The 27,026-nt window shown below is 42.0% G+C and overlaps 3 protein-coding genes across 3 annotated transcripts; 1 reads left to right on the forward strand and 2 right to left on the reverse strand.

The window, feature by feature from the left end:
- The first annotated feature begins 3,789 nt into the window (after positions 1-3,789).
- LOC146676985 (syncytin-A-like) lies at positions 3,790-5,101 on the forward strand. Its single transcript, XM_085380788.1, has one exon. It carries the CDS (start codon positions 3,967-3,969, stop codon positions 4,927-4,929), a length of 963 nt encoding a protein of 320 aa, XP_085236914.1. The 5' UTR covers positions 3,790-3,966; the 3' UTR covers positions 4,930-5,101.
- A 5,485-nt stretch (positions 5,102-10,586) lies between these two features.
- Positions 10,587-12,304, reverse strand: LOC146676986 (TBC1 domain family member 2A-like). The gene is made up of 4 exons (XM_085380813.1): positions 12,134-12,304; positions 11,864-12,049; positions 11,118-11,239; positions 10,587-10,788 (listed from the first exon to the last, which is right to left on the reverse strand). The coding sequence occupies exons 1-4, from the start codon at positions 12,302-12,304 to the stop codon at positions 10,587-10,589; spliced, it is 681 nt and encodes a 226-aa protein (XP_085236939.1).
- Positions 12,305-24,149: 11,845 nt separating this feature from the next.
- LOC146676987 (TBC1 domain family member 2A-like) lies at positions 24,150-26,343 on the reverse strand. Its single transcript, XM_085417384.1, has 4 exons — positions 26,173-26,343; positions 25,903-26,088; positions 25,157-25,278; positions 24,150-24,827 (listed from the first exon to the last, which is right to left on the reverse strand). Exons 1-4 carry the CDS (start codon positions 26,341-26,343, stop codon positions 24,626-24,628), a joined length of 681 nt encoding a protein of 226 aa, XP_085273510.1. The 3' UTR covers positions 24,150-24,625.
- Positions 26,344-27,026: the final 683 nt, after the last annotated feature.

Below are 27,026 nucleotides of genomic sequence, written 5' to 3' on the forward strand. Positions count from 1 at the left end.
TAAGGCTGTGTCACTGTTCAGCCAAGGACAGTGTGTGAAAAGGTAACTGTCTCCACCCTGGGAAAAGGATGATTCTGCAGGTCATCTGAAGCCCTTGATGGATACAAAATAAAATATAATTAATACATTATAATAGAACTGCCTGGTCCGCCATGCAACAGAGAGAACAAATGTGACCGCTGATTGGATGAATTCAAAATTATCTGTTTGCTGAATAAGATGATCCTAACTATCAAATTGGCTCAGTAGTACTATAGTGGTACACACTGCTAAAATATTATAATATGCTATTGCTGTCATATAAGACAAAGAGGATAATATTAACAATGACAATATTAATATGAAGAGGCACCTTAATCTGTTATGATGTGTGGTGAATAATTGTTAAGCAGTAGTCTGCATCAAGCTTAAGGTTTGCTGAAACTCAGTGTAATGACATGTGAGATGAAGACAATACGGAGAATAACTAAACTAATGAAGTGCATAGAGGCACTTGACCAGCTTGAAACCTATCATCCTAGACTGACACATTGCTGAGATATAGAGCACACCTATAATAACAACCAATAAGCAAAACCCTGTAGACAACAGCTAAAACTACAGGATTGAGAAGCTGAATTAAATATGTAGACACTGCTAAGCTGATGAGCATGTTCCACATTTTCTTTTCTTTTTATTTATTTGTTTCTTTTAGAGCAGAAGCTGCTGTAACACACCCAAAGAAAGACTCTAGGTCTGACCAACCGTCTCAGTCGTGGGCAAAAAGATGTCAGTCAATAAAATTCTAAAAGATAATTTATTGACAAAAAATATATCAAGAGACAAAACGACACACTTAATATAAAATTCATAGCGCAAAACCAATCCATCCCAATCATATCTGATTTCATCACATTACATACCTGCACAGAGAGACAAAACAAAACAGCAGTGGTTGTAGTGTGGGCTATAAGTAGACCAGTGTATCAGTGCAATCAAGTACACCTGCCTCTAATTAGTCCAACCTCATTCCAGCCATTGGCTCACCAAAAATGTGACACACACAAAACCACTCCCAACCCAGTGCAACTTCACACAATAATATGGAGCTGAATTAACACAGGCACATTAGTCTACCATGTTACAAGCTGCATGCTATTACAAGCCAACATATGCAGACTTCTGCCTTGTTCGGGTGGCAGCATTTTTCTTTTTTCTTTTGTGTCCTGACACGTTTATGTTTTTTGTTTTTGTTTGATTATTTTGTTGGTTTTGGAAACGAATTTAAACGAACTTGTGACAATACTTGAGAATCACAGTGACACATAGTGATTAGGCATATGATTGAAAAATGCCTAGGTTTAGAGCTGTGAGCTATGAGCTGTGAGCAATGCAAAGTTAAATATATATATGTATAAATGGGAAACAACCCTAACTTCAAAGTTTGAAATGTGTGAGATCCATGAATTGTTTGAAAAACTAGAAATTATTCAAAACTGCCTTAAGTGAAAATGTAGTGTTGCATCTATTCTCCCAGACCAAGACGAACAAAAAAGAAGAAGCTTTCTGTAACTTCAAAATAAGGCTGACTGTTGACAATAGACTAAAACACTAATCCACAGGTGGCTATCAGGAACAGAGAGGCGAGCAAAGTCACAAACACTAAGGCTGCAGACAGCCACGCAGAAACAGCAGATAACATAGAGACAACGCCTGCTAGAACCATGGAGAGGAAGGTCACTTCCCACGAGATTGTAGGAGTAGAGGACAAATTAGTTGTAAAGTCAGCTTCAGGCCACACAACTGTACAACAATTAACTGCCCTTTTAGAACTAGTACACACAGCAAGTGGCCGCAGGTGCTTTATTAAATTCATATATGACCCGTTGTGTCCAGTAAATTTGCTAGGTAGAGACGCTCTGACAAAACTTAAGATAGCAGTCATGCCATTCTTTTCTGGTATTACACCTGAGTGCCAGAAACCGACCGAGTATCACAACATTCTGAGATTTAAACAAACTCCAGGCCCAGATCCACCTTATGATCAGCAAGTGTGGAAGCTAGGAGAACAGCATTTGACTTTACAGCACAGGCCGAAATTGTGTAGGTTACGCAGTAACCACAGATAGTAAAATAATGGAAGCAAAACCATTTTCTTCTTCATGTTCTGCACAGAGCGCTGAGCTGATAGCTGTGATACGCGAAAGCTAAATACAAACATACATACAGACAGCCAGTATGTTTTCTCTGCTGTGCATCATTTCGCAAAGCTCTGGCAAAACAGAGGAATGATTACATCAACCGGTAAACCAGTCCAGCATGCAAGCCTCTTACAACGCCTGCTGACTGTAATAAATTTACCACAACAACTCGCATTGTGTAAATGTGCAGCACACAAAACTGATAGCTCTTTTATTACTACAGGCAACAATTTTGCTGACAGAGCCGCAAAACAGGCGGCACAAAAGACAAACATGACATTGATGGCAGTAAACACACATCAGATTCCACTGGATGTGTTGCAAAGTGAACAAAAAGCAGCGAGCACAGCAGAGCAGGCAAAATGGCTAAAACACGGTGCAGTTCTGACAAACGATTTAATGATGTGTTATGGCAAGCCAGTGTTGCCAAAATCGCTCCACAAGATGGCGGCATTAGTGACTCATGGCTGTACGCATTTGTCATCGGGGGGAATGACCTGTATTGTCAACTCTCATTTTTACACTGTAAATTTTGAAACTTCAGCAAAACAATTTGTCAGAACGTGCATGACGTGTCAAAAATATAATGCTCAGGGTAACCTGCGACCACAAAGAGGCCGTTTTCCAACTCCACCTCATCCTTTTCACACAATTCATATGGACTTTATTGAGCTAAATGAATGCCAAGGGTAAAAATACACCCTAGTGGTTATAGATGTATTCTCAAAGTGGCCAGAAATCTATCCAGTGAAAAAGGCAGATGCAATTTCAGTAGCAAAGTGCCTGTGCAATCACTTCATACCCACATATGGCATCCCAGCTTTGATACGATCAGACAACGGCACTCATTTTGTAAATGATGTCATCACTAAGGTCTCTGAAGCACTCGGTTTCAGCATAAAACACCACTGTGCTTATCACCCTCAGAGCGCAGGCCTTGTAGAGAGAACTAACGGCACTATAAAACAAAGGCTCAGGAAATGCATGGCAGAAACAGGAAGGCCGTGGCCTGAATGTTTGGGTTTAGTGAAAATGTGGATGCGCTTAACACAAGGCTCCCATAAACTAACTCCATTTGAAATCATTCATGGCAGGCCGTTCCCACTGCCGATCACCAGTCAACCAATAGACAAAGCAATCAGAGAAAACACATTAGCAGAATGGATGTCTAAGCTGTTAGAAAACAAAGAGATCATTGTACATAATCAACAACCTGATGATGTTTCTCCAGTGTCTTGCAGACTAAAGCCCGGTGACTGGGTTCTGATCAAGGTGCTCCAAAGGAAAAACTGGAGCACACCCAGGTGGGAGGGGCCATACCAAGTCCTCCTCACTACACCGACCGCTTGCAAAATTGCGGAACGACCATCCTGGGTCCATCAGAGTCACTGCAGGCGAGTCAGTGAAGCCATCTAAACACAGCTGACGGCAGGCGTGCCTACTTGTTGTGATCTCGCCCGGTGGAGGGGTCAGCTTTCCTGGCCGGGGGGTCTACTCGCGACAGGAGGGTGTGTTCCGTCGTCATGAGGTGGTGGCTCTTATCAACTGCAGCGGCCCTGACCATGGCCGGGCTCTTCACCTTTGCTTCCATGAGGGACAACAAGTCACGCTACATGGAGAAAAGGCAGACACTGTATGACAAAGGAAAGTACACCAAGTTTCCCCATGGCTATGCCACTAATTTCTGGTGGCAGTTTATGAACACTACAGCTTACTTGAATAATAAAACTGACTGCTATGCAAATACATATACACTTTCTGCCCACCAAGGAACGAGAGGAAGTGTATGGACTGTTCACTCAACGAAACCTGTGCCAGTAACGCGACACTGATGAGCCTCAACTGTCGCTCTGACTACAGCTACCGAATGCCACTACAAACAAAGACTCAGTACCAGACAGGATGTGCACGGACGGCACCCAGCAGCAGAGGAACCAGAGTTTTGGCTGACTGGTACTTCCTATGTGGCAACAAGGCTTATCTGTCACTCCCTGAAGGTTGGGGAGGTCTGTGCGCCCTGGTGGAATTATCAGATCACGTTTTCTTCATGCAAAGTGTTGCACATCACCCAAGCAGCCGGCAGAGACGTGAAGTGGACATCGCCTCCCCCAATTCTTTCGGCATTACCGTGGACACTGGAGTGCCGGGAGAGTTTCGCATCTGGGGAGGAGGAGTGAAATTCTTACAGAGCTTGATCCCCGGCATTGGAGTTGCCGAGGTGCGGGATCACGTGGAAATCAACCGATATGCTCTGCTACGACACATCAACTTAACTAAGACCCTGGGAACCGCCTTAGCAGGAGAACAGCAGGCCATCAGAACGATGGTGCTGCAGAACAGACTGACACTAGACCTGCTAACAGCATCACAAGGAGGAGTTTGCAAGCTGATCGGGGAAACATGTTGCACTTTTATCCCTGATGGATACGAAACTGGAGGAGACATTTATGAAGCTTTGCAGAATTTGACCGCTCTGCAAAAATATGTCACTGAACACACACCTGGAGCAGCTACAGCACAAAGCTGGCTGGACTGGCTGTTCAGCGGTTCATGGCTGGCTGCTGTAGCAAAGCCATTTTTCCTTCTAGGTCTCATCATGATAGCACTGCTCATATTAGTGTTGTGTGTGTTGCCATGCCTAAGAGTAATGATTTCACAGATGATAACAACTACAATGACTGCTTATGTTGCCGTGCCTGAAGAAGAACAACATCCCGTTGCAATTCTGTTAGAGGAGAACTTGTACTAGCTGCTAATAAATGACGTGGTGATTAAAAATGACTTGTCAAGTGATCATGCACTGATTAAAACATTAGTAGGTTATGCAAGTTTTCATGCTTTTATTTTTTTTTAAGTCTTGACTTTTAAACATAAAGTTTTTCATTTTAAATATAAAGTTTTCATGCTATTATTTTTTGAAGTCTTCAGTTTTAAACATAAAGTTTTCATTTTAAATATGAAGTTTTCATTATTTTACATATAAAGTTTTCAATTTAAGGTGTGCATCATTTTAAATATAAGGTTTTTATCCTTGTATTTTTTGAAGTTTTCATTTTAGTTTTCATCCTTTTATTTTTTGTAGTTTTAGTTTTATTATTTTTTCTTGTTTATTCCACTTGTTATTTCATTTACTATGATTTTCATTTACTATGTTTTTCTTTTTATTTTGTTTTATTCTTTAGACCAAATGACTGCCATTTCTGCTATGATGACATTTTGAAGATTTTGGAAATTAAAAATTGCCTAACATACTTAATAAATGATTTTCATAGACAATTGTTGTATACATTTAAAATAAGTTAAACAGGGGGGAATGTTACAGGAAAAATGATTCTATGTTTCTTTACCTTCTTTTAAATGTACAAAGATGCCTTTTGTCTGCCCTTTGCCTATGGTTAGATTAGTTTAGAATTATCTTTTTAGACTTTCTCAGCAAAGACATACTGTTTTGGGACATATTGTTTTAGATTGTTTTATCTCTCACAGCCTTCTCCCAGCTCTCTGCTGACGAGACTAGCGCCACATATGGAGTTGTTTATTTTATTTGTTTTGTATTTTCTTATCCTGTTCTCACTGTCTTTCCTATAAAAATTACCAAGCCACTGTGCATGGTGTGAGTTGTTCTTAGCAGCTCACCCGTGTACACGTTTGATAAAGAAAGTAACTTTGTCTCATTGTGTCTTTATTTCTCCTGGATCTTTTACAGAGTTTTCCCCCAACACATATAATTGTCAATATAATTGTTTATAAACAATTATACTGTCATCATTGTTACAGATATGGAAACTTTATTAACAATTTGTCCAAGTAAAAAAATGCCCTGCTAATTGTTGGGGTTTTCTCTCCTCTAGCCCTTTCCTTTAAGCTCTTCTTTACATCCCCCCAACCCCACCTTTTCTTTTTTCTTAATAATATAACAATAAAAACAATTGGCTGCATTTTAAATGTGTCAGATCAATGTCTTTATTCAAGAATACAAGAAATGGTAATAGCTGCATGTGTGTTTGTGTGTGTGCATAATATGCATACTTTACTTGTTGGATCCAAATCCCACAAGGAATCAAATAAAACAAGAAGACAAACAAAAACAAAACAAAAATATATTTCTCTCCCTTCCCAGGTCAGGTTCACAAAAGCATTGCAGCTCTTTATTCCTCTTGTACAGCTCCAGAGTCTGTCAGCCAAAAAGAAACTACTGAGGTTCCAACACCCAGTGTTTCTGTAAACACAGATGAAAATGAACAGTCATCCACATCTAAAAGATTTGTAGATTCGAGGGACCGGTATAATACATCTAGTACATCTTTGTTTAAACCTCAGAACACAAAAAGGGAACAAACCATTGTATACAGATTTAAAAGTGCGCAAAGCAACGAACAGTCACCCTCTGAAACAGCTGAGGTTATCACAACCATTGTTTCTGTAAATACACAGGAACAGTCACCCACCTCAAAAAGATTAGTATATTCAAGGGACCAGTGTATCTACTCTGGTCAAAAGAATCCATGCTTCGTACTGATGTCCACAATTCTTTTTTATTCCTCTCACAATCATGGAGCACCGTGAAAACTAGAAACGAGTAAAATAATATCAATAGCACATATGACATCCATCTCAGCCACTTATTTCTTTTCACAAGATGCACAAGTGCTTAACAAATAACAGCATAATGTTTTTACCGTGTACGCCTTGTAAAACCAGTAGTAGAAAAGTTGTAGGTTCGTGCTCTTGTGGGGGAGACGTATGTTATCCACCACCTCGATAGCTAGCCGAGAGTTCGAGGGTCACTAGAGCCGCCGAGAACGCATGAACTACTTACGGTAGGACGTTTTGCCAAAGTAAGACGTTTTGTCAGAACACCGAGTCCTCAGGAGGATGCAGCCCATGAATTTGGACACGATCTCAGATGCACTTCTGGTGTTGTCATGGCAACCCACACAAACATTTCAGCGTCAGCTACAATGAGGCGGAGCCCTTACTGAAACACTGAGCTCAGGTAGAGTGAAAGACAACATTTTTCCGCATCCAAAACAGCAGCGCTGTTCCTGTGACCTCTAGTAAAGCCTCTACTTGGGAAAAGGGAGTCTTTCATCAAAGCATCCTGCAGAAGTTGAATAAAAATATGCAAATGTTTAAATGATGCAACTTAATGAAGGCTGACAGCAGTTGTACTATTTTACATTGCAGCGAACAGGGGTGACCATTATTTTCAACGTTTTTACAGCATTTTTCACATTGAAAGTGAAATAATATAAATAATGTCTCAATTAAATTGCGTTAATATTTAAAAATACAAAAACTACAGCTTTGTTCACAAGCCAATAAAAATGTACTTGGGCCAGTGGTAAATGAAAATAACACTTATTCAGCACCTGGTTGTTGCGGCTGCATCAGGACACCAGATGTTCAGCCTCCATCCTGTAGGCAGACTTATCCCCGTCTGAGAGGAGTCCAATAATGGTGGTGTCATCTGCAAGCTTAATTAATTTGACAGACTGGTGGTTGGAGGTGCGGCAGTTGGTGTACAGGGAGAAGGGCATAGAAGAAAGAACACAGCCCTGAGGGGAGCTCGTGCTGATGGTCCGGGAGTCCAAGACATTCTTCCCCAGCCTCACTGGTTGCTTCCTGTCCGTCAGGAAGTCAGTGATCCACCGGCAGATGGGATCAGGCACATTCATCTGGGAAAGCAATCCTTGAAGAAGGTCTGAAAGGATGGTGTTGAAGGTAGAGCTGAAGTCCACAAACAGGATCCTAGCATAGATTCTGCAGGACAAAGTGTAGGGCCATGTTGATGGCATCGTCTACAGACCTGTTGGCTCTGTATGCAAACTGCAGGGGGTCCAGGAGGGGGGCCGTGAGGGTCTTAAGATAGGAGAGAACCAGGCGCTCAAAAGACTTCCTGACCAGATGTCAGAGCCACAGGTCTGTAGTCTTTTCGTCCAGTGATCTTTGGCTTCTTGAAAGCTATATATGATATAAAAATTATATAAAAACTGTTAATCAGCAAAAGAAATGATATCATAGTTCTTATAAAGAAAGCCTCTATCAATCAAACACCAGCAGTGTAGCAATGTTGTTCACTTACACTGTATATAAAACACTGATTTTGGCTACATCCAGTTTTTACTGTATTATAAACATTTTTTACCATGAAGAGTAAAGTGTTTGGCATTTTTGTCATTGTTATTGAGCTCAGAGATCAGGCCCAGCCCAGTATCTACCTGGTTATGAGCAAGGAGCTGGAGGTGATAACTCAACAATAACCAGGCCATGCATGCATGGATGGATGCATGGATGGATAAGTTTGTAGGCTGTGTGTGGTCAGCAGCAGGCTGCTGGGTGTGGACCAAGAGGGAAAGCCCAGCATGTGAAACCCATCAGCAGAAGGCCAGAACAAAGGTGCACAGACAAACGCAGCCCAGACACTCAGGCAGGACGAGTAAAATAAATGGCAGCAAACACAGTATGATGTGGTAAAATGTGCTTTCTTTCACAAACAGATAGCACAAACAAGAATCACAAGAATCTCCTTTGTGGTTCTTGTTTTTCTTTTGAGTACATTAATAAAAAGTTGAAATAAAGTGGCAATAAAATTCATGCACTGAAGACCACACGAAACCCTAATTCACCCTACTACCTGTTGCCTTCACATTCCATTTGCATCCCTTGTCCACAGAATCAAAAATGACCCTTCTTCACTAAAGATCGAACATAAAGCAATTGCATTTTAAATGGAAGCCCATTTTGCATTAAGAAACACTATCAGCAATCAGAAATTGTGTATATCAGAGTTCTCTGTTTTTACTGTCCTGAAAACTGCATTCATTCAGTGGATGCGGTTAGGTTCAAAACAACGTAATATAAGAGGGCAACCAATTCAATCTAAGAGGGATCCAATTTTTATCCATTCATGTACCAGCTACTGGCTTTTTGCTGTTATGTTCTCATATCGTGTGAGAGTTTATTTGCCAGGTGTCAGAAGTCTAATAATGAATAAAGTTCAGGATATGCTTAAAAACTCACCTCAGTATAGCCGTCATCAGAAGGAAGTGCGCTTCACTGACTCATCAACTTGTCTCAGGCTTTCCACAAAGTTTCACAGTTGACCTTAAAGTAAGATGCTGCAAGCTTACCTTGCAGTGTATTACTTTTTAAGGTCTAAAGACCTTAAAGTGCGCTATAGATTGAAGTGATTTGAACTGACAACAGGGCTAATTCAGCACTTCAAGTTAACATCAATAAAAGTTTTTAAATTTATTCTGATTTCCGTTTGTTTTCATTGCCTGTGCTATCTGTTATTTAGTTCAAATTGTGGGTAGATAATGCTGTGCTGTCATGTGACCTGTTCTCTCATGTGTGCCTTTCTCTTGTTTTGTATGTATTTCTCGTTTGTTATTTATTCCTATTTTATTCCTGCAATTGGTATGGAATTCATTTTTTTTTTAAATTGATCAGTGTTTTGAAATTAGATGTGATGAAGATGTGACCTTAATTTACAAAATCAACATCATGTTGGATTCAATGAGACATGAAACTAGTGCATGAAACAGGTCTCAGTAAATGTTCTCATAGACTGCAATACACTGCCCCCTGCTGGTCATTATAAAGTCTGCAGATGTCATTTGACATGAATGTCATATTTGTGAAACAAAATAAAGGACTCTGTAAAATAAATGAAAATCAAATATTTATATACAGAATATTTATGTACAAATGCTGAAAAAGACATTTGAACAAGATGCACACCCAGTAAAATTAAAAAAAAAAAGAAAAGTCAGTTTTATCATGTGACTATCATGCTGTCATTTCTGCACAATGCACTTTACACCAGATCAAAATAAAACACTGTGAGGTCGTTCTAACCGGAAGCCCAGAGAGCTTCGACAATGCAGCACAATGCCCTGAAGCATCAGCATCAAAATATACTTCAAGTACCAAAAAGTACTCATTGTGCAGAATGCCCTATTTTTGAATAGCTGGACATTTAATTACTTTATCACCAGCTGTGACTACAGCTGATAATCAACCATGTTTCATAGGGATGTGACTACATTTAGAAATGTCACGCATTTTTAGGTATAAAGCAAAAGATGCAATGAAATAAATAAGCTATCACATATTAATCCAAATGAATTCACTGAAATACATCTGCACATTTCTGCAGCCTGACTTATTACACACGTGAACACAGTACACATTTGTTTACTGCAAGCTTGTTTCAGAGATGTGATGCAGTTAAATCTGTATGCGTCTGTTTCCTTGTAGTGTTAGTAGAGATGGTGAACCTGACACAATCCTGTGTTTGGTGTGAAGGAAACCAGTTAACAGCCGGTTTAGTAAAATTCTCTTGAACTCATGGAAAACTCATCGTCGTCTCAAAGTGAGCAGCTGAAGCGTCCCGTGTGATCAGAGATCCTCGTCGTCCTCGCTCACCATGACGTCGAGCTCTTTGTCTTTCCGTACGACGCTCTCGGTGATGAACTCCTTGTGCTGCTCCTCCAGCTCACGCAGCTCCGCCTGCAGGCGCTCCAGGTGGAGCACTCGCCGGTTCCTCAGCAGCCGGCTGGGGAATGGGTTCATGTCGTTGAAGGCGATGCTGGTCAGCTTCCTGCATGGACACACGCAGGTGGAAAGGACTCGATCACCAACACAGAGGAACTGGAAACTGATCAGCTTGAGTGTTTCTGTTTTATGCTGCTTGATACTTCAGGTACTGCAGTTTGAGCAGGAAATACTGGACTGACTGGACCACATGTATCCGAGAGCTGCAGATACTTAAAAATCTTTAAATCGTTGTTACTGTGATCAGGGAAATTTAAACTTCTCACAAAATTTCAGTAAAAAGGGTTTGAAGCTCAAAGATTCAACAGCTACATCCGCTACACTTCTGAGAGTGTAACAGCTCGTAGATTAAGGCGGGTGGAGGCGAGTGCGTACCTGGCATTGGAGACGGTCTTTGTGAAGAAGCGTAGGTACTGGTAGATCTCCACGCTGTCGTGAATCTTCAGGATGTCGTCCTCTTTGTATTTGAACAGAGCCAGAGTGTATCTGAAGATCACCTGCAGCACAGACACGCATTTCATAACAGGACACTCACGCCACACAATTAATTGGAAACTTTGAGGAGGTGAGTCATAAAATTACTCTTTCAGTTGTGGTGCAGTTGGGCCCTTTACTCATTACAGCTCTGATCGATTTCCAATAAGCCACTTGGTTCCTCAGTTGCCAGATAATATTAACTTACTTGGTAGTTGAGCTTTAAGTTTAAATTAAACTTTTGGGTTGGATCTACGTGGCTGAAGCTGTTGTCAGCATTTATCCCTGTGTGGTATATATTTCTGTGTCTGAACTGTGATTTTATTTCCTGAGACAAACGATGTAAAAGCTGTGCTGCATTTGTCACATTGCAGAAACAAGCCCAAAGCCATTGTCCCGCTCATCGTCTGGATTTACGCTGCTTGTGGTAGACTGTGAGGTCGTTACTAGAATGATCTGCTTTCCCACTCCTATTTCATGTCACATGACAGTTCCCCATGCTTAGTAAACAATGTCTTATTACTCCTAAAATGTAAATAAAGACATCTAAAGGTGAAAACAAAATCATTTTTGTTTCCATGGACACTACTGTGGTGCATTCAAGTGTTGTCTGCATTTCTGTCATGGTGTGTTCGGGTGTATGGTACCTTGGTACCCTCATACAGGAAGGCGTCCCACAGAGGCATCAGGATGTCGCTGGGCAGACTCTCCACAAAAACCACCAGGAACCAGTTGAAGGTGACCAGAGAGACGTCAATGTTGTGATCCTCAAAGTGAGATGCCAGGCGAGGAAGCTTCTCCGCCATGAAGTCCTTCAGCACGCGCTGGTCCGCCTGAGCACAAAGACTCACAGAGATCAGCCTCACTGATCACTAAAACAGATCACAGCAGGCAAGCAGGTGAGTGTGTCTGCTGACCTGAGAGGCCACCAGATTCTTGGTGTAGTAGTCCTGAGGCATGATGGCTTCCACCACTGCCACCAGACACCAGAAGGCGTCTTCGTCACTTTGGAGGACCAGCAGAGCGAGGGCCGCTAACCTGTGGACATTGATGGAAGGTGAGGTTCTGCCTGGAAGGCGGGTCCACATAAGAACTCAGATATAATATTTATATTTTTGTTCTAACCTGTTGAGTCCCTGGCAGCAGCCAATGGCAAGGTTGTGCCAGCCAGCAGGATGCTGCTGAAGGGCGGGGCTGGAGTCTGAAAGTAAGAGCTCGTTTAGACTCTATTCTGTGAACAGGCTTGCTCCCACGAATATGTGAATTCATCTGTAAAAGAGTTTAACTCTAATGCACCTGTTCCTCCTGCTCCCTGCTGCAGGGCGGCCTGTTGGACTACGAATGCCAGTGCGGAGCTAAGAAGATCAAAGAGGAGCTGCTGTTCTTGAACCTGCCAAAGTGAGTAACCTCAAATCGGTCCCCAAAGGCCTCAAACCACCACAGTTCAGTCGGTGTCAGTTTTGTTCATGTCATGTCCTCCTTGCATCTTCCTTTGAGCCTCTCCTCTTTGTCTCATCTCTTTCAGTGTGCTGATCCTCCAGCTGAAGTGGTTTACGTTCACTCCATCGTTCACCGTGGAGAAGAAGAACAGCCCCATTGTTCTGACACAGCAGCTGGTGATCAGCCAGGACACAGCCTTTACTGAAGAGGTAAGGGAAAAGGCACACCGTTCATTTCAAGTATGGATGGAGCCCATTTCTAAGCTAACGGGTGGTGCCGCTGCCCTCTCCCAGTAAACTGCTCGCTATTTGTTGGTCAGCGTGATCAGTCGTTTGGGCTCCTCAGCTTACAGCGGTGAGTGGGTGCTTTCAGACACATGTGCTGAATGCAGGTCAGCTTTGAAAGTTTATGAGACGTTAATAAGTGCGCCTTCTCCTCTCAGGACATTACGTCTGTGACGGCGTTCACCAGATGAGCGGAAGAGACGACGTCACAGACAGCCGGCTCACGTACGATGACGAGTTGGTCTGCCAGACCACGTGTGAGTCTGTGTGTGAGCAGCGGCAGAGAACAGCTTACCTGCTATTCTATAAAAGACAGGTGACGTCTCCCAGCAAACAGTCAGCATGTCTGTGCAAATATTCAGTGTAACTTGTAGAAAAACCCTCACACTCAGTTTATTTGTGTTTTTCTTTTTCTATTTCTTACTTTCTTTGCCGCACTAGAAAGGCAGCAGAGTCGGGACTCAGATCTGCAGCAACACCTTCATTGTTATTGTTATAACTCTCATAACTCAGACGCCCTCTCCAGGAAAGGGCAGAGCAGGCTGTACCTGCTGCGGAGACTCAGGTCGTTTGGGGTGGAGGGCCCACTCCTGAAGACCTTCTATGACTCTGTGGTGGCTTCTGCTATCTTTTATGGTGTGGTCTGCTGGGGCGGCAGCATCTCTGCTGGGGACAGGAAGAGACTGAACAGGGTGATCCGAAGGGCCAGCTCTGTTCTAGGATGCCCTCTGGACCCAGTGGAGGTGGTGAGTGACAGGAGAATGGCGGCTAAGCTGTCATCCCTGTTGGACAACGTCTCCCACCCCATGCAGCAGACTGTGACAGCACTGAGCAGCTCCTTCAGTGGGAGACTGCGGCACCCACGGTGTGGGACGGAGAGATTTCGCAGGTCTTTCCTCCCCACTGCTGTCAGACTCCACAACAAAGACTTTAACTGAACAAACACACACATCCACACATGTGCAATAACACTAAGTGCAATAATCTTTTCTGGCATCGTTGTATTTTTACTCAGTTGTATATAGCATTCGTATTCTATTTTTATCTTATTGTATATTTTTATTCTATTTTATTCTACTGTATATAGTATATTATTTTATTCTATTCTGTACAGCTGTGTACTGTATTTATTCTTATTGTATTCTAATTTTTGCGTCATAACTTTTGCACTGTCCACTTCCTGCTGTGACAAAACAAATTTCCCACGTGTGGGACTAATAAAGGTTATCTTATCTTATCTTATCTTATCTTATCTTATTATTGTTGTTAGTACTGTTGTTGTTATGATTGATATTGTTACTGTTATGATCAGTTTTATTATTATTATTATCATTATTAATTTTTTAATACATTTGTTTATCTTTATTATTATTAGTAGTAATGTTGTTGTTTATGTTGTTATTGTTATTATTATTACTGGTATTTTTGACATTATTATTATTATTTTGTTGTTATTGTCATTATTAGTAGAAGTAGTATTAGTTATATCATTTTTATATCAGCCTGGAGTGAACAACATGAAAGCATGGATCCATCCTCCCTCACATTCACAATTCAGGCTGCTGGTGTAATCGTGCGGGGGATATTTTCCTGGTACACTTTGGGACCTTTAAATGCTACAGTCTGAGTATTGTTATGACCACAGTGTACCCTCTTCTGATGGCTGAAAGTAAAAGGGGGTCCAGTACCAGTTCCGGTACCAGGCCTACTGACAATTTAACATAATGTAAAATGGTAACATCGTAAACAGAATGTTACCATTTAACATAATGTAAATGGTAACATTGTAAACAGAATGTTACCATTTAACACAATGTAAAATGGTAACATTGTAAACAGAATGTTACCATTTAACATAATGTAAAATGGTAACATTGTAAACAGAATGTTACCATTTAACATAATGTAAAATGGTAACATTGTAAACAGAATGTTACCATTTAACACAATGTAAAATGGTAACATTGTAAACAGAATGTTACCATTTAACACAATGTAAAATGGTAACATTGTAAACAGAATGTTACCATTTAACACAAGGTAAAATGGTAACATTGTAAACAGAATGTTACCATTTAACACAATGTAAAATGGTAACATTGTAAACAGAATGTTACCATTTAACACAATGTAAAATGGTAACATTGTAAACAGAATGTTGCCATTTAACATTATGTTAAATATAACTAACGGATTTACTTTACCAAATGGACCATCCCGGCCTTGCCGTATTGGTCTATTTGATTCACCTTTGTTTTTATTGTTTATTTTATTTTCACTTGCTACACATAGGACAGACATGACTGGGGGAAAGAAAGGGGAGAAAGAAAGAGGGAAAGAAAAACAGCAGGGAAGAGGAATGGTGATAAAGGGCAAAAAACAAAAACCAACAAAACAGACAAAAAATATATATATCAGTCACTTCAACTCAAAGAAGTCCAGACGCTTTTCTTTCCAAGCTCCTTTGACTGACTGTTAGGACAACTTATTTATTGCAAGCATGCAGTACAAGAATAACTCGATGTTTCTGACTTTGCATTACGAATTGTTTACCCACTGACAAACATTTCAAATGAAATTAAATTAAAAAACAATTTGTGGTAACCTGATTTTAATTCAAAAAGAATCATTAACAACACTTCTTGTAATGGTGTCAAAATCAGCCCAACTTTTATTTTCAAATGCAAAAAGTAAAAGAAAATGAGCCAACATACTGGACACATATAATTGTCAATATAATTGTTTATAAACAATTATACTGTCATCATTGTTACAGATATGGAAACTTTATTAACAATTTGTCCAAGTAAAAAAATGCCCTGCTAATTGTTGGGGTTTTCTCTCCTCTAGCCCTTTCCTTTAAGCTCTTCTTTACATCCCCCCACCCCCACCTTTTCTTTTTTCTTAATAATATAACAATAAAAACAATTGGCTGCATTTTAAATGTGTCAGATCAATGTCTTTATTCAAGAATACAAGAAATGGTAATAGCTGCATGTGTGTTTGTGTGTGTGCATAATATGCATACTTTACTTGTTGGATCCAAATCCCACAAGGAATCAAATAAAACAAGAAGACAAACAAAAACAAAACAAAAATATATTTCTCTCCCTTCCCAGGTCAGGTTCACAAAAGCATTGCAGCTCTTTATTCCTCTTGTACAGCTCCAGAGTCTGTCAGCCAAAAAGAAACTACTGAGGTTCCAACACCCAGTGTTTCTGTAAACACATCATCATCATCATCATCAACTTTATTTATAAAGCACTTTAAAACAACCACAGCTGACACAAAGTGCTGTACATTGGAACTGTAAAATAAAATTACATGAGATATAAATAAAAAACAAATAAAAGAAGAGTGAAATCATTAATTAAATAACTACTGCATTAAAAAAGAAACTAAGTCTCACTGAGGTTAAAAGCCAAGGAATAAAAGTGGGTTTTAAGACGTGATTTAAAAGTGGACAGTGAAGGGGCCTCTCTAACATGCATGGGCAAATTATTCCATAATTTTGGAGCCACAATAGAGAAGGCCCTGTCCCCTCTGAGCTTCCTCCTGGATCTCGGTACCTCCAGGAGCAGCTGGTCAGCTGACCTGAGAGACCGACAGGGTATGTGGGGATGAAGAAGCTCAGAGAGGTAAGGCGGGGCAAGACTGTGTAGACATTTAAAAACAAACATAAGAATTTTAAAATTAACTCTAAAAGACACAGGCAGCCAGTGCAGAGAGGCCAGCACGGGGGTTATATGCTCTCTCTTTCGAGTTCCTGTTAGGAGTCGTGCAGCCGCATTTTGAACCAGCTGCAGACGTGAGAGCAATAACTGACTGACCCCCACATAAAGTGAGTTACAGTAGTCCAGGCGGGAAGAAATAAAAGCATGGATCACTGTTTCAAGGTGCTGCCTCGAAAGAAAAGATTTTAGTCTTGCCAGTCGCCTTAAATGATAAAAACTGGACTTCACCACTGCTCTGATTTGGTTGTCCAATTTAAAATCACTGTCCAACTTAAAACCAAGGTCAGTAACAACAGATTTAAAATAGACTTCCAGGGATCCTAAAACAACAGAGGAGGACTCACAGGGACCACTGGGTCCAAACACCAACACTTCTGTTTTCTTTTTATTAAAATTTAAAAAGTTTCGAGCCAACCAAGCTTTAATGTCATCTAGACATGTCAAGAGAGGTTTTATGGAGATGGCATCCTTGCGTTTTAGTGTCAAATAAATTTGGCAGTCATCGGCATAACAGTGAAATGAGATCCCATGCCTTCTAAGGATAGAACCCAGAGGCAGTAGATACAGAGAAAAGAGCAGTGGCCCTAAAATTGAGCCCTGTGGGACACCACATGACAGAGGAGCAGAAGACGATTCGTAACCGAGAAGGCTGACAGAGAAAGTTCTATCTGACAAATAAGACCTAAACCAATTGAGTGCAGTGCCACCAATACCCACTACATCATGTAATCGAGAAATTAAAATATTGTGGTCTACTGTGTCAAAGGCAGCAGTTAGGTCAAGCAAGACAAGAACAACATGGTTACCAGAATCACATGCCAGAAGGATGTCATTAAAAACCCTTAGTAATGCAGATTCTGTGCTGTGAAGGGTTTTAAAACCTGACTGAAAAACCTCAAAGATTCCATTTTCATCTAGAAAATCTTTCAGTTGACTAAAAACAATTTTCTCTAAAACCTTGGAGACTAAAGGCAGCTTGGAAATAGGCCTATAGTTCGCTAAAACTGTGTGATCAAGGCCAGGTTTCTTAAGCAGTGGCTGTACTACTGCATGTTTGAAATTTGCAGGAACCACACCAGAAGACAGACTGCTGTTAATAATGTCAAGGACATACTGTTGTATACTAGGAAAAATTTCTTTAAAGAATTGTGGAGGGACAGGATCCCGTGGGGAACCTGTGGGCTTAATATGGCGAACCACTTCCTCTAAAGAGGAGAGCGTCACAAGCTCAAACTGAGTGAAAACAGCAGCGCAAGGGACAGAGACAGAGGGGTCAGAGTCAGGAGCTGTGATAAGAGCCCTGATGGTGACAACCTTTTCAATAAAAAAGTTCAGAAAATCATTGCAAATCTCAGGAGAAACTTCCAAACAGACATTCAAAGGAGTATTAAGAACAGTGTCAATGGTCCTAAATAACACACGTGGGTTATGACAGTTGGAAGAAATAATATTTGCAAAATATTCCCTTTTTGCCTCTTTAACAGTGTTCTGGTAGCGATGCCAGCAGTCTTTGAGAATTTGAAATGATACATGCAGTTTATCCTTTTTCCACCTCCGTTCTGCTCGACGACATTCCCTCTTAACAGCACGACTGCTCTCATTAAACCAAGGCTCAGGTTTAGCCTTAAGCTGCCTGGTTTTTAAAGGAGCCACAGAGTCCATGATTTTTTGACAGCAAGAATTAAACCAGGAATGTAGGTCTTCTGTGTCAGAGGAAACAAAGTCAGAAGGCCCGCCGAGCTGATTAAAAGCAGCAGAAAACTGCGCAGCAGTGGCGGGGTTAATAACCCGACAGCACCGAGTAGCAGCGCCAGGTTTAACTGCGGTATATGTCAAACCAACGTTGAATAACACAGGCATATGATCTGAGAGTGCACAGTCACAAATCTCCAAGTCAGTGACAGGCAGACCATATGACAGAACAAGGTCCAGTGTGTGTCCGTGCTCATGTGTAGGGCCACGTACGGACTGTACCAGGCTAAAAGAGTCAATAAGGCTTAAAAAGTCCTTTACCAGTGGCTTATCAGGACAGCATACATGTATATTAAAATCTCCAACAATAAGAACACTATCATAGTTGGGCATAATCCCAGCTAAAAAATCAGAAAAGTCGTTTATGAAGTTCTTATTGTATTTCGGGGGGCGATAGATGACAGCGCAGAAAATCGGGTTTGTACGACTCACCTCAAATGAGGTAAGTTCAAAGCTGGAGAACGAAGGCTGTAGAAAACACTGCTTACATTTAAAATCCTTTTTGTAAACAGTCACTGTGCCTCCACCTCTGCCTGACGTCCGTGGCGAGTTAAAATAGCAACAATCCACAGGTAAAAGTTCAGATAGAACACTGGACTCACCAACACTCAGCCACGTCTCAGTCACACACAGAAAATCCAGATCACGGGAACTGAAGAAGTCCCGAAGAATAAAAGTTTTGTTTAAAAGTGATCTGGCGTTCACCAGGCCAATCCTAGCTGGAGCTGGAGTTGGCGCTCGGGGTTCAGGAGGTCCAGAAACCCGCCGCAGCGATCTCAGATTCCGATAATGTTGACAGCGGAGGTTTAGCCTGGGAGGGCATGGGCAGCGAGGCCGAGGAGCATCATCATCAAAGCCGACCACAGGCACCAAACAGGTATCAACAGGATCCAGAAAACGCCGAGACGCAAACAGCCTTGGCAAGAATCCATGCACTGGTCGGAAAACAGCAGAATAATTCTTTAGGTAAACCTTTAGCTTCACCAGGCGACCGCTTCGTTTACCCCGGCGACGAGGACGCTTTCGCCGGGAAGGTAGCGTGGGAACCCAGTACAGGTAACCCGGGGTTTCCGATGCAAATGGGGGCAGGGGTTGCTGCCCACCAGCTCCAAAGGACACAATATTTTGGACCACAGGTTTGAGGTCCAATAGTGTCTGGCGATCATACCTCAGCAGAGACTTTGTTTCATGAATGACACAAATTAAAAATAACATAAACAGGAACAAACTTGGCAGTGACAGACGAGCAGCCACACACACCGGCGCCATCTTGCCAATCTTCAGTGTGAGGTTTCCCTCAGAAGCATGTAGAACAGGGGTGGGCAATTCCAGATGAAAATGAACAGTCATCCACATCTAAAAGATTTGTAGATTCGAGGGACCGGTATAATACATCTAGTACATCTTTGTTTAAACCTCAGAACACAAAAAGGGAACAAACCATTGTATACAGATTTAAAAGTGCGCAAAGCAACGAACAGTCACCCTCTGAAACAGCTGAGGTTATCACAACCATTGTTTCTGTAAATACACAGGAACAGTCACCCACCTCAAAAAGATTAGTATATTCAAGGGACCAGTGTATCTACTCTGGTCAAAAGAATCCATGCTTCGTACTGATGTCCACAATTCTTTTTTATTCCTCTCACAATCATGGAGCACCGTGAAAACTAGAAACGAGTAAAATAATATCAATAGCACATATGACATCCATCTCAGCCACTTATTTCTTTTCACAAGATGCACAAGTGCTTAACAAATAACAGCATAATGTTTTTACCGTGTACGCCTTGTAAAACCAGTAGTAGAAAAGTTGTAGGTTCGTGCTCTTGTGGGGGAGACGTATGTTATCCACCACCTCGATAGCTAGCCGAGAGTTCGAGGGTCACTAGAGCCGCCGAGAACGCATGAACTACTTACGGTAGGACGTTTTGCCAAAGTAAGACGTTTTGTCAGAACACCGAGTCCTCAGGAGGATGCAGCCCATGAATTTGGACACGATCTCAGATGCACTTCTGGTGTTGTCATGGCAACCCACACAAACATTTCAGCGTCAGCTACAATGAGGCGGAGCCCTTACTGAAACACTGAGCTCAGGTAGAGTGAAAGACAACATTTTTCCGCATCCAAAACAGCAGCGCTGTTCCTGTGACCTCTAGTAAAGCCTCTACTTGGGAAAAGGGAGTCTTTCATCAAAGCATCCTGCAGAAGTTGAATAAAAATATGCAAATGTTTAAATGATGCAACTTAATGAAGGCTGACAGCAGTTGTACTATTTTACATTGCAGCGAACAGGGGTGACCATTATTTTCAACGTTTTTACAGCATTTTTCACATTGAAAGTGAAATAATATAAATAATGTCTCAATTAAATTGCGTTAATATTTAAAAATACAAAAACTACAGCTTTGTTCACAAGCCAATAAAAATGTACTTGGGCCAGTGGTAAATGAAAATAACACTTATTCAGCACCTGGTTGTTGCGGCTGCATCAGGACACCAGATGTTCAGCCTCCATCCTGTAGGCAGACTTATCCCCGTCTGAGAGGAGTCCAATAATGGTGGTGTCATCTGCAAGCTTAATTAATTTGACAGACTGGTGGTTGGAGGTGCGGCAGTTGGTGTACAGGGAGAAGGGCATAGAAGAAAGAACACAGCCCTGAGGGGAGCTCGTGCTGATGGTCCGGGAGTCCAAGACATTCTTCCCCAGCCTCACTGGTTGCTTCCTGTCCGTCAGGAAGTCAGTGATCCACCGGCAGATGGGATCAGGCACATTCATCTGGGAAAGCAATCCTTGAAGAAGGTCTGAAAGGATGGTGTTGAAGGTAGAGCTGAAGTCCACAAACAGGATCCTAGCATAGATTCTGCAGGACAAAGTGTAGGGCCATGTTGATGGCATCGTCTACAGACCTGTTGGCTCTGTATGCAAACTGCAGGGGGTCCAGGAGGGGGGCCGTGAGGGTCTTAAGATAGGAGAGAACCAGGCGCTCAAAAGACTTCCTGACCAGATGTCAGAGCCACAGGTCTGTAGTCTTTTCGTCCAGTGATCTTTGGCTTCTTGAAAGCTATATATGATATAAAAATGATATAAAAACTGTTAATCAGCAAAAGAAATGATATCATAGTTCTTATAAAGAAAGCCTCTATCAATCAAACACCAGCAGTGTAGCAATGTTGTTCACTTACACTGTATATAAAACACAGTTTTTGGCTACATCCAGTTTTTACTGTATTATAAACATTTTTTACCATGAAGAGTAAAGTGTTTGGCATTTTTGTCATTGTTATTGAGCTCAGAGATCAGGCCCAGCCCAGTATCTACCTGGTTATGAGCAAGGAGCTGGAGGTGATAACTCAACAATAACCAGGCCATGCATGCATGGATGGATGCATGGATGGATCAGTTTGTAGGCTGTGTGTGGTCAGCAGCAGGCTGCTGGGTGTGGACCAAGAGGGAAAGCCCAGCATGTGAAACCCATCAGCAGAAGGCCAGAACAAAGGTGCACAGACAAACGCAGCCCAGACACTCAGGCAGGACGAGTAAAATAAATGGCAGCAAACACAGTATGATGTGGTAAAATGTGCTTTCTTTCACAAACAGATAGCACAAACAAGAATCACAAGAATCTCCTTTGTGGTTCTTGTTTTTCTTTTGAGTACATTAATAAAAAGTTGAAATAAAGTGGCAATAAAATTCATGCACTGAAGACCACACGAAACCCTAATTCACCCTACTACCTGTTGCCTTCACATTCCATTTGCATCCCTTGTCCACAGAATCAAAAATGACCCTTCTTCGCTAAAGATCGAACATAAAGCAATTGCATTTTAAATGGAAGCCCATTTTGCATTAAGAAACACTATCAGCAATCAGAAATTGTGTATATCAGAGTTCTCTGTTTTTACTGTCCTGAAAACTGCATTAATTCAGTGGATGCGGTTAGGTTCAAAACAACGTAATATAAGAGGGCAACCAATTCAATCTAAGAGGGATCCAATTTTTATCCATTCATGTACCAGCTACTGGCTTTTTGCTGTTATGTTCTCATATCGCGTGAGAGTTTATTTGCCAGGTGTCAGAAGTCTAATAATAAAGCTCCGGCACAACGTGGTCGAAGTTACCCGCATATCGGATCGCATCATGTCAGTGAAGATCGACGCCGACCCGACCGTCCTACGGATTATCTCCTGCTATGCACCACAGACCAACTGCCCCGACGAGGAGAAGACAGAATTCTGGCGCGCCCTCGACAACCACCTGCAAACGATTAGCCCTGAGGAACACGTGGCGGTAGGCGGCGACCTAAATGGACATGTAGGCAAGGGGAGTGACGGATATCACCGATTCCATGGCGGCCAAGGATTTGGGACCAGAAACGACGACGGTTGCCGGGTACTGGACTATGCAGAGGCCCACGATCTTGCCGTGACCAACACCTTCTTCAAAAAGAAGCCGGCACACCTCATCACGTACTCCAGCGGCGGCAGAGACACCCAAATCGACTACTGGCTAGTCCGAAGACCCCATCTCAGCCTAGTCACGAACGTAAAAGTCATACCATCAACCAATATTGGCCCTCAACATCGGCTACTTGTGATGGATCTCCGACTCAACCTTGGCCAACGACGACGAAGAACACCAACCACGACGGTGGAGAAGATCAAGTGGTGGCGCCTCCCTGAGGGATCCAATTTTTATCCATTCATGTACCAGCTACTGGCTTTTTGCTGTTATGTTCTCATATCGCGTGAGAGTTTATTTGCCAGGTGTCAGAAGTCTAATAATGAATAAAGTTCAGGATATGCTTAAAAACTCACCTCAGTATAGCCGTCATCAGAAGGAAGTGCGCTTCACTGACTCATCAACTTGTCTCAGGCTTTCCACAAAGTTTCACAGTTGACCTTAAAGTAAGATGCTGCAAGCTTACCTTGCAGTGTATTACTTTTTAAGGTCTAAAGACCTTAAAGTGCGCTATAGATTGAAGTGATTTGAACTGACAACAGGGCTAATTCAGCACTTCAAGTTAACATCAATAAAAGTTTTTAAATTTATTCTGATTTCCGTTTGTTTTCATTGCCTGTGCTATCTGTTATTTAGTTCAAATTGTGGGTAGATAATGCTGTGCTGTCATGTGACCTGTTCTCTCATGTGTGCCTTTCTCTTGTTTTGTATGTATTTCTCGTTTGTTATTTATTCCTATTTTATTCCTGCAATTGGTATAGAATTCATTTTTTTAAAAAATTGATCAGTGTTTTGAAATTAGATGTGATGAAGATGTGACCTTAATTTACAAAATCAACATCATGTTGGATTCAATGAGACATGAAACTAGTGCATGAAACAGGTCTCAGTAAATGTTCTCATAGACTGCAATACACTGCCCCCTGCTGGTCATTATAAAGTCTGCAGATGTCATTTGACATGAATGTCATATTTGTGAAACAAAATAAAGGACTCTGTAAAATAAATGAAAATCAAATATTTATATACAGAATATTTATGTACAAATGCTGAAAAAGACATTTGAACAAGATGCACACCCAGTAAAATTAAAAAAAAAAAGAAAAGTCAGTTTTATCATGTGACTATCATGCTGTCATTTCTGCACAATGCACTTTACACCAGATCAAAATAAAACACTGTGAGGTCGTTCTAACCGGAAGCCCAGAGAGCTTCGACAATGCAGCACAATGCCCTGAAGCATCAGCATCAAAATACTTCAAGTACCAAAAAGTACTCATTGTGCAGAATGCCCTATTTTTGAATAGCTGGACATTTAATTACTTTATCACCAGCTGTGACTACAGCTGATAATCAACCATGTTTCATAGGGATGTGACTACATTTAGAAATGTCACGCATTTTTAGGTATAAAGCAAAAGATGCAATGAAATAAATAAGCTATCACATATTAATCCAAATGAATTCACTGAAATACATCTGCACATTTCTGCAGCCTGACTTATTACACACGTGAACACAGTACACATTTGTTTACTGCAAGCTTGTTTCAGAGATGTGATGCAGTTAAATCTGTATGCGTCTGTTTCCTTGTAGTGTTAGTAGAGATGGTGAACCTGACACAATCCTGTGTTTGGTGTGAAGGAAACCAGTTAACAGCCGGTTTAGTAAAATTCTCTTGAACTCATGGAAAACTCATCGTCGTCTCGAAGTGAGCAGCTGAAGCGTCCCGTGTGATCAGAGGTCCTCGTCGTCCTCGCTCACCATGACGTCGAGCTCTTTGTCTTTCCGTACGACGCTCTCGGTGATGAACTCCTTGTGCTGCTCCTCCAGCTCACGCAGCTCCGCCTGCAGGCGCTCCAGGTGGAGCACTCGCCGGTTCCTCAGCAGCCGGCTGGGGAATGGGTTCATGTCGTTGAAGGCGATGCTGGTCAGCTTCCTGCATGGACACACGCAGGTGGAAAGGACTCGATCACCAACACAGAGGAACTGGAAACTGATCAGCTTGAGTGTTTCTGTTTTATGCTGCTTGATACTTCAGGTACTGCAGTTTGAGCAGGAAATACTGGACTGACTGGACCACATGTATCCGAGAGCTGCAGATACTTAAAAATCTTTAAATCGTTGTTACTGTGATCAGGGAAATTTAAACTTCTCACAAAATTTCAGTAAAAAGGGTTTGAAGCTCAAAGATTCAACAGCTACATCCGCTACACTTCTGAGAGTGTAACAGCTCGTAGATTAAGGCGGGTGGAGGCGAGTGCGTACCTGGCATTGGAGACGGTCTTTGTGAAGAAGCGTAGGTACTGGTAGATCTCCACGCTGTCGTGAATCTTCAGGATGTCGTCCTCTTTGTATTTGAACAGAGCCAGAGTGTATCTGAAGATCACCTGCAGCACAGACACACATTTCATAACAGGACACTCACGCCACACAATTAATTGGAAACTTTGAGGAGGTGAGTCATAAAATTACTCTTTCAGTTGTGGTGCAGTTGGGCCCTTTACTCATTACAGCTCTGATCGATTTCCAATAAGCCACTTGGTTCCTCAGTTGCCAGATAATATTAACTTACTTGGTAGTTGAGCTTTAAGTTTAAATTAAACTTTTGGGTTGGATCTACGTGGCTGAAGCTGTTGTCAGCATTTATCCCTGTGTGGTATATATTTCTGTGTCTGAACTGTGATTTTATTTCCTGAGACAAACGATGTAAAAGCTGTGCTGCATTTGTCACATTGCAGAAACAAGCCCAAAGCCATTGTCCCGCTCATCGTCTGGATTTACGCTGCTTGTGGTAGACTGTGAGGTCGTTACTAGAATGATCTGCTTTCCCACTCCTATTTCATGTCACATGACAGTTCTCCATGCTTAGTAAACAATGTCTTATTACTCCTAAAATGTAAATAAAGACATCTAAAGGTGAAAACAAAATCATTTTTGTTTCCATGGACACTACTGTGGTGCATTCAAGTGTTGTCTGCATTTCTGTCATGGTGTGTTCGGGTGTATGGTACCTTGGTACCCTCATACAGGAAGGCGTCCCACAGAGGCATCAGGATGTCGCTGGGCAGACTCTCCACAAAAACCACCAGGAACCAGTTGAAGGTGACCAGAGAGACGTCAATGTTGTGATCCTCAAAGTGAGATGCCAGGCGAGGAAGCTTCTCCGCCATGAAGTCCTTCAGCACGCGCTGGTCCGCCTGAGCACAAAGACTCACAGAGATCAGCCTCACTGATCACTAAAACAGATCACAGCAGGCAAGCAGGTGAGTGTGTCTGCTGACCTGAGAGGCCACCAGATTCTTGGTGTAGTAGTCCTGAGGCATGATGGCTTCCACCACTGCCACCAGACACCAGAAGGCGTCTTCGTCACTTTGGAGGACCAGCAGAGCGAGGGCCACTAACCTGTGGACATTGATGGAAGGTGAGGTTCTGCCTGGAAGGCGGGTCCACATAAGAACTCAGATATAAAATTTATACTTTTGTTCTGACCTGTTGAGTACCTGGCAGTAGCCAATGGCAGGGTTATGCCCGGAGAAGGCCAGAAGGATGCGGCGGAGCTGCTGGAGGGCAGGGCTGGAGGGCGGGGCTGGACGGCGAGGAGAAGTGCTGATTGGTCGTCAGGGTAAAGTGAAGGTCCAGCTGGACCTGCCTGGAGGCAGGATTAGGAGCTGTCCGACTCTTCTCACACAGCTGGAAACAGAACAGGATTACTGAGTGCTCGCCAGCATTCCCAACAGGAAGAAGGAGGAGCCACCTGTGCTCAGGTGCGGATAAAGCACTCTCTCTCTCTACAGCTGTACCTGCTGATAGCGTTGCGTGTGGCACTCTTGGCTTGTCAAAGTTCTGGCTCGGACCAAACAGCGCCACACTCTCTGCCGATACTCCCGAGGGACGCCTTCACGCACCAGAATTTTGAGCTCAGGTGAGATGATGAAGTCATCGTCGGACCTGCCTGCAAGGTACTGAGCCCAGCGGCTCAGCAGGGAGTGCTCCAGACCCTCCTACAGAGACAATGATGTATGATATAAAAAGAGGATAACCATTATCTGTTAAGCATTATGTTACAATTTAACATAATGTAAAATTGTAACATTGTAAACATAATGTTACAATTTTACATTATGTTACAGTTTAA

This window comes from Rhamphochromis longiceps, linkage group LG2, assembly GCF_057381845.1.
Source record: "Rhamphochromis longiceps isolate RC_006_pf linkage group LG2, R_longiceps_female_GT1.1, whole genome shotgun sequence".
NCBI lineage: Eukaryota > Metazoa > Chordata > Actinopteri > Cichliformes > Cichlidae > Rhamphochromis > Rhamphochromis longiceps.

Bases quoted from the DNA above. Each gene is read 5' to 3' on its own strand.
- LOC146676985 (XM_085380788.1), top strand. From the start codon at position 3,967: ATGGACTGTTCACTCAACGAAACCTGTGCCAGTAACGCGACACTGATG.
- LOC146676986 (XM_085380813.1), bottom strand. From the start codon at position 12,304: ATGTGGACCCGCCTTCCAGGCAGAACCTCACCTTCCATCAATGTCCAC. The intron at 12,050-12,133 runs GTCAGCAGACAC...CTTTGTGCTCAG, and splicing joins AGAATCTGGTGGCCTCTCAG to GCGGACCAGCGCGTGCTGAA. The intron at 10,789-11,117 runs GTACGCACTCGC...GTGTCCATGCAG, and splicing joins AAGACCGTCTCCAATGCCAG to GAAGCTGACCAGCATCGCCT.
- LOC146676987 (XM_085417384.1), bottom strand. From the start codon at position 26,343: ATGTGGACCCGCCTTCCAGGCAGAACCTCACCTTCCATCAATGTCCAC. The intron at 26,089-26,172 runs GTCAGCAGACAC...CTTTGTGCTCAG, and splicing joins AGAATCTGGTGGCCTCTCAG to GCGGACCAGCGCGTGCTGAA. The intron at 25,279-25,902 runs GTACCATACACC...TCTGTGCTGCAG, and splicing joins TCCTGTATGAGGGTACCAAG to GTGATCTTCAGATACACTCT.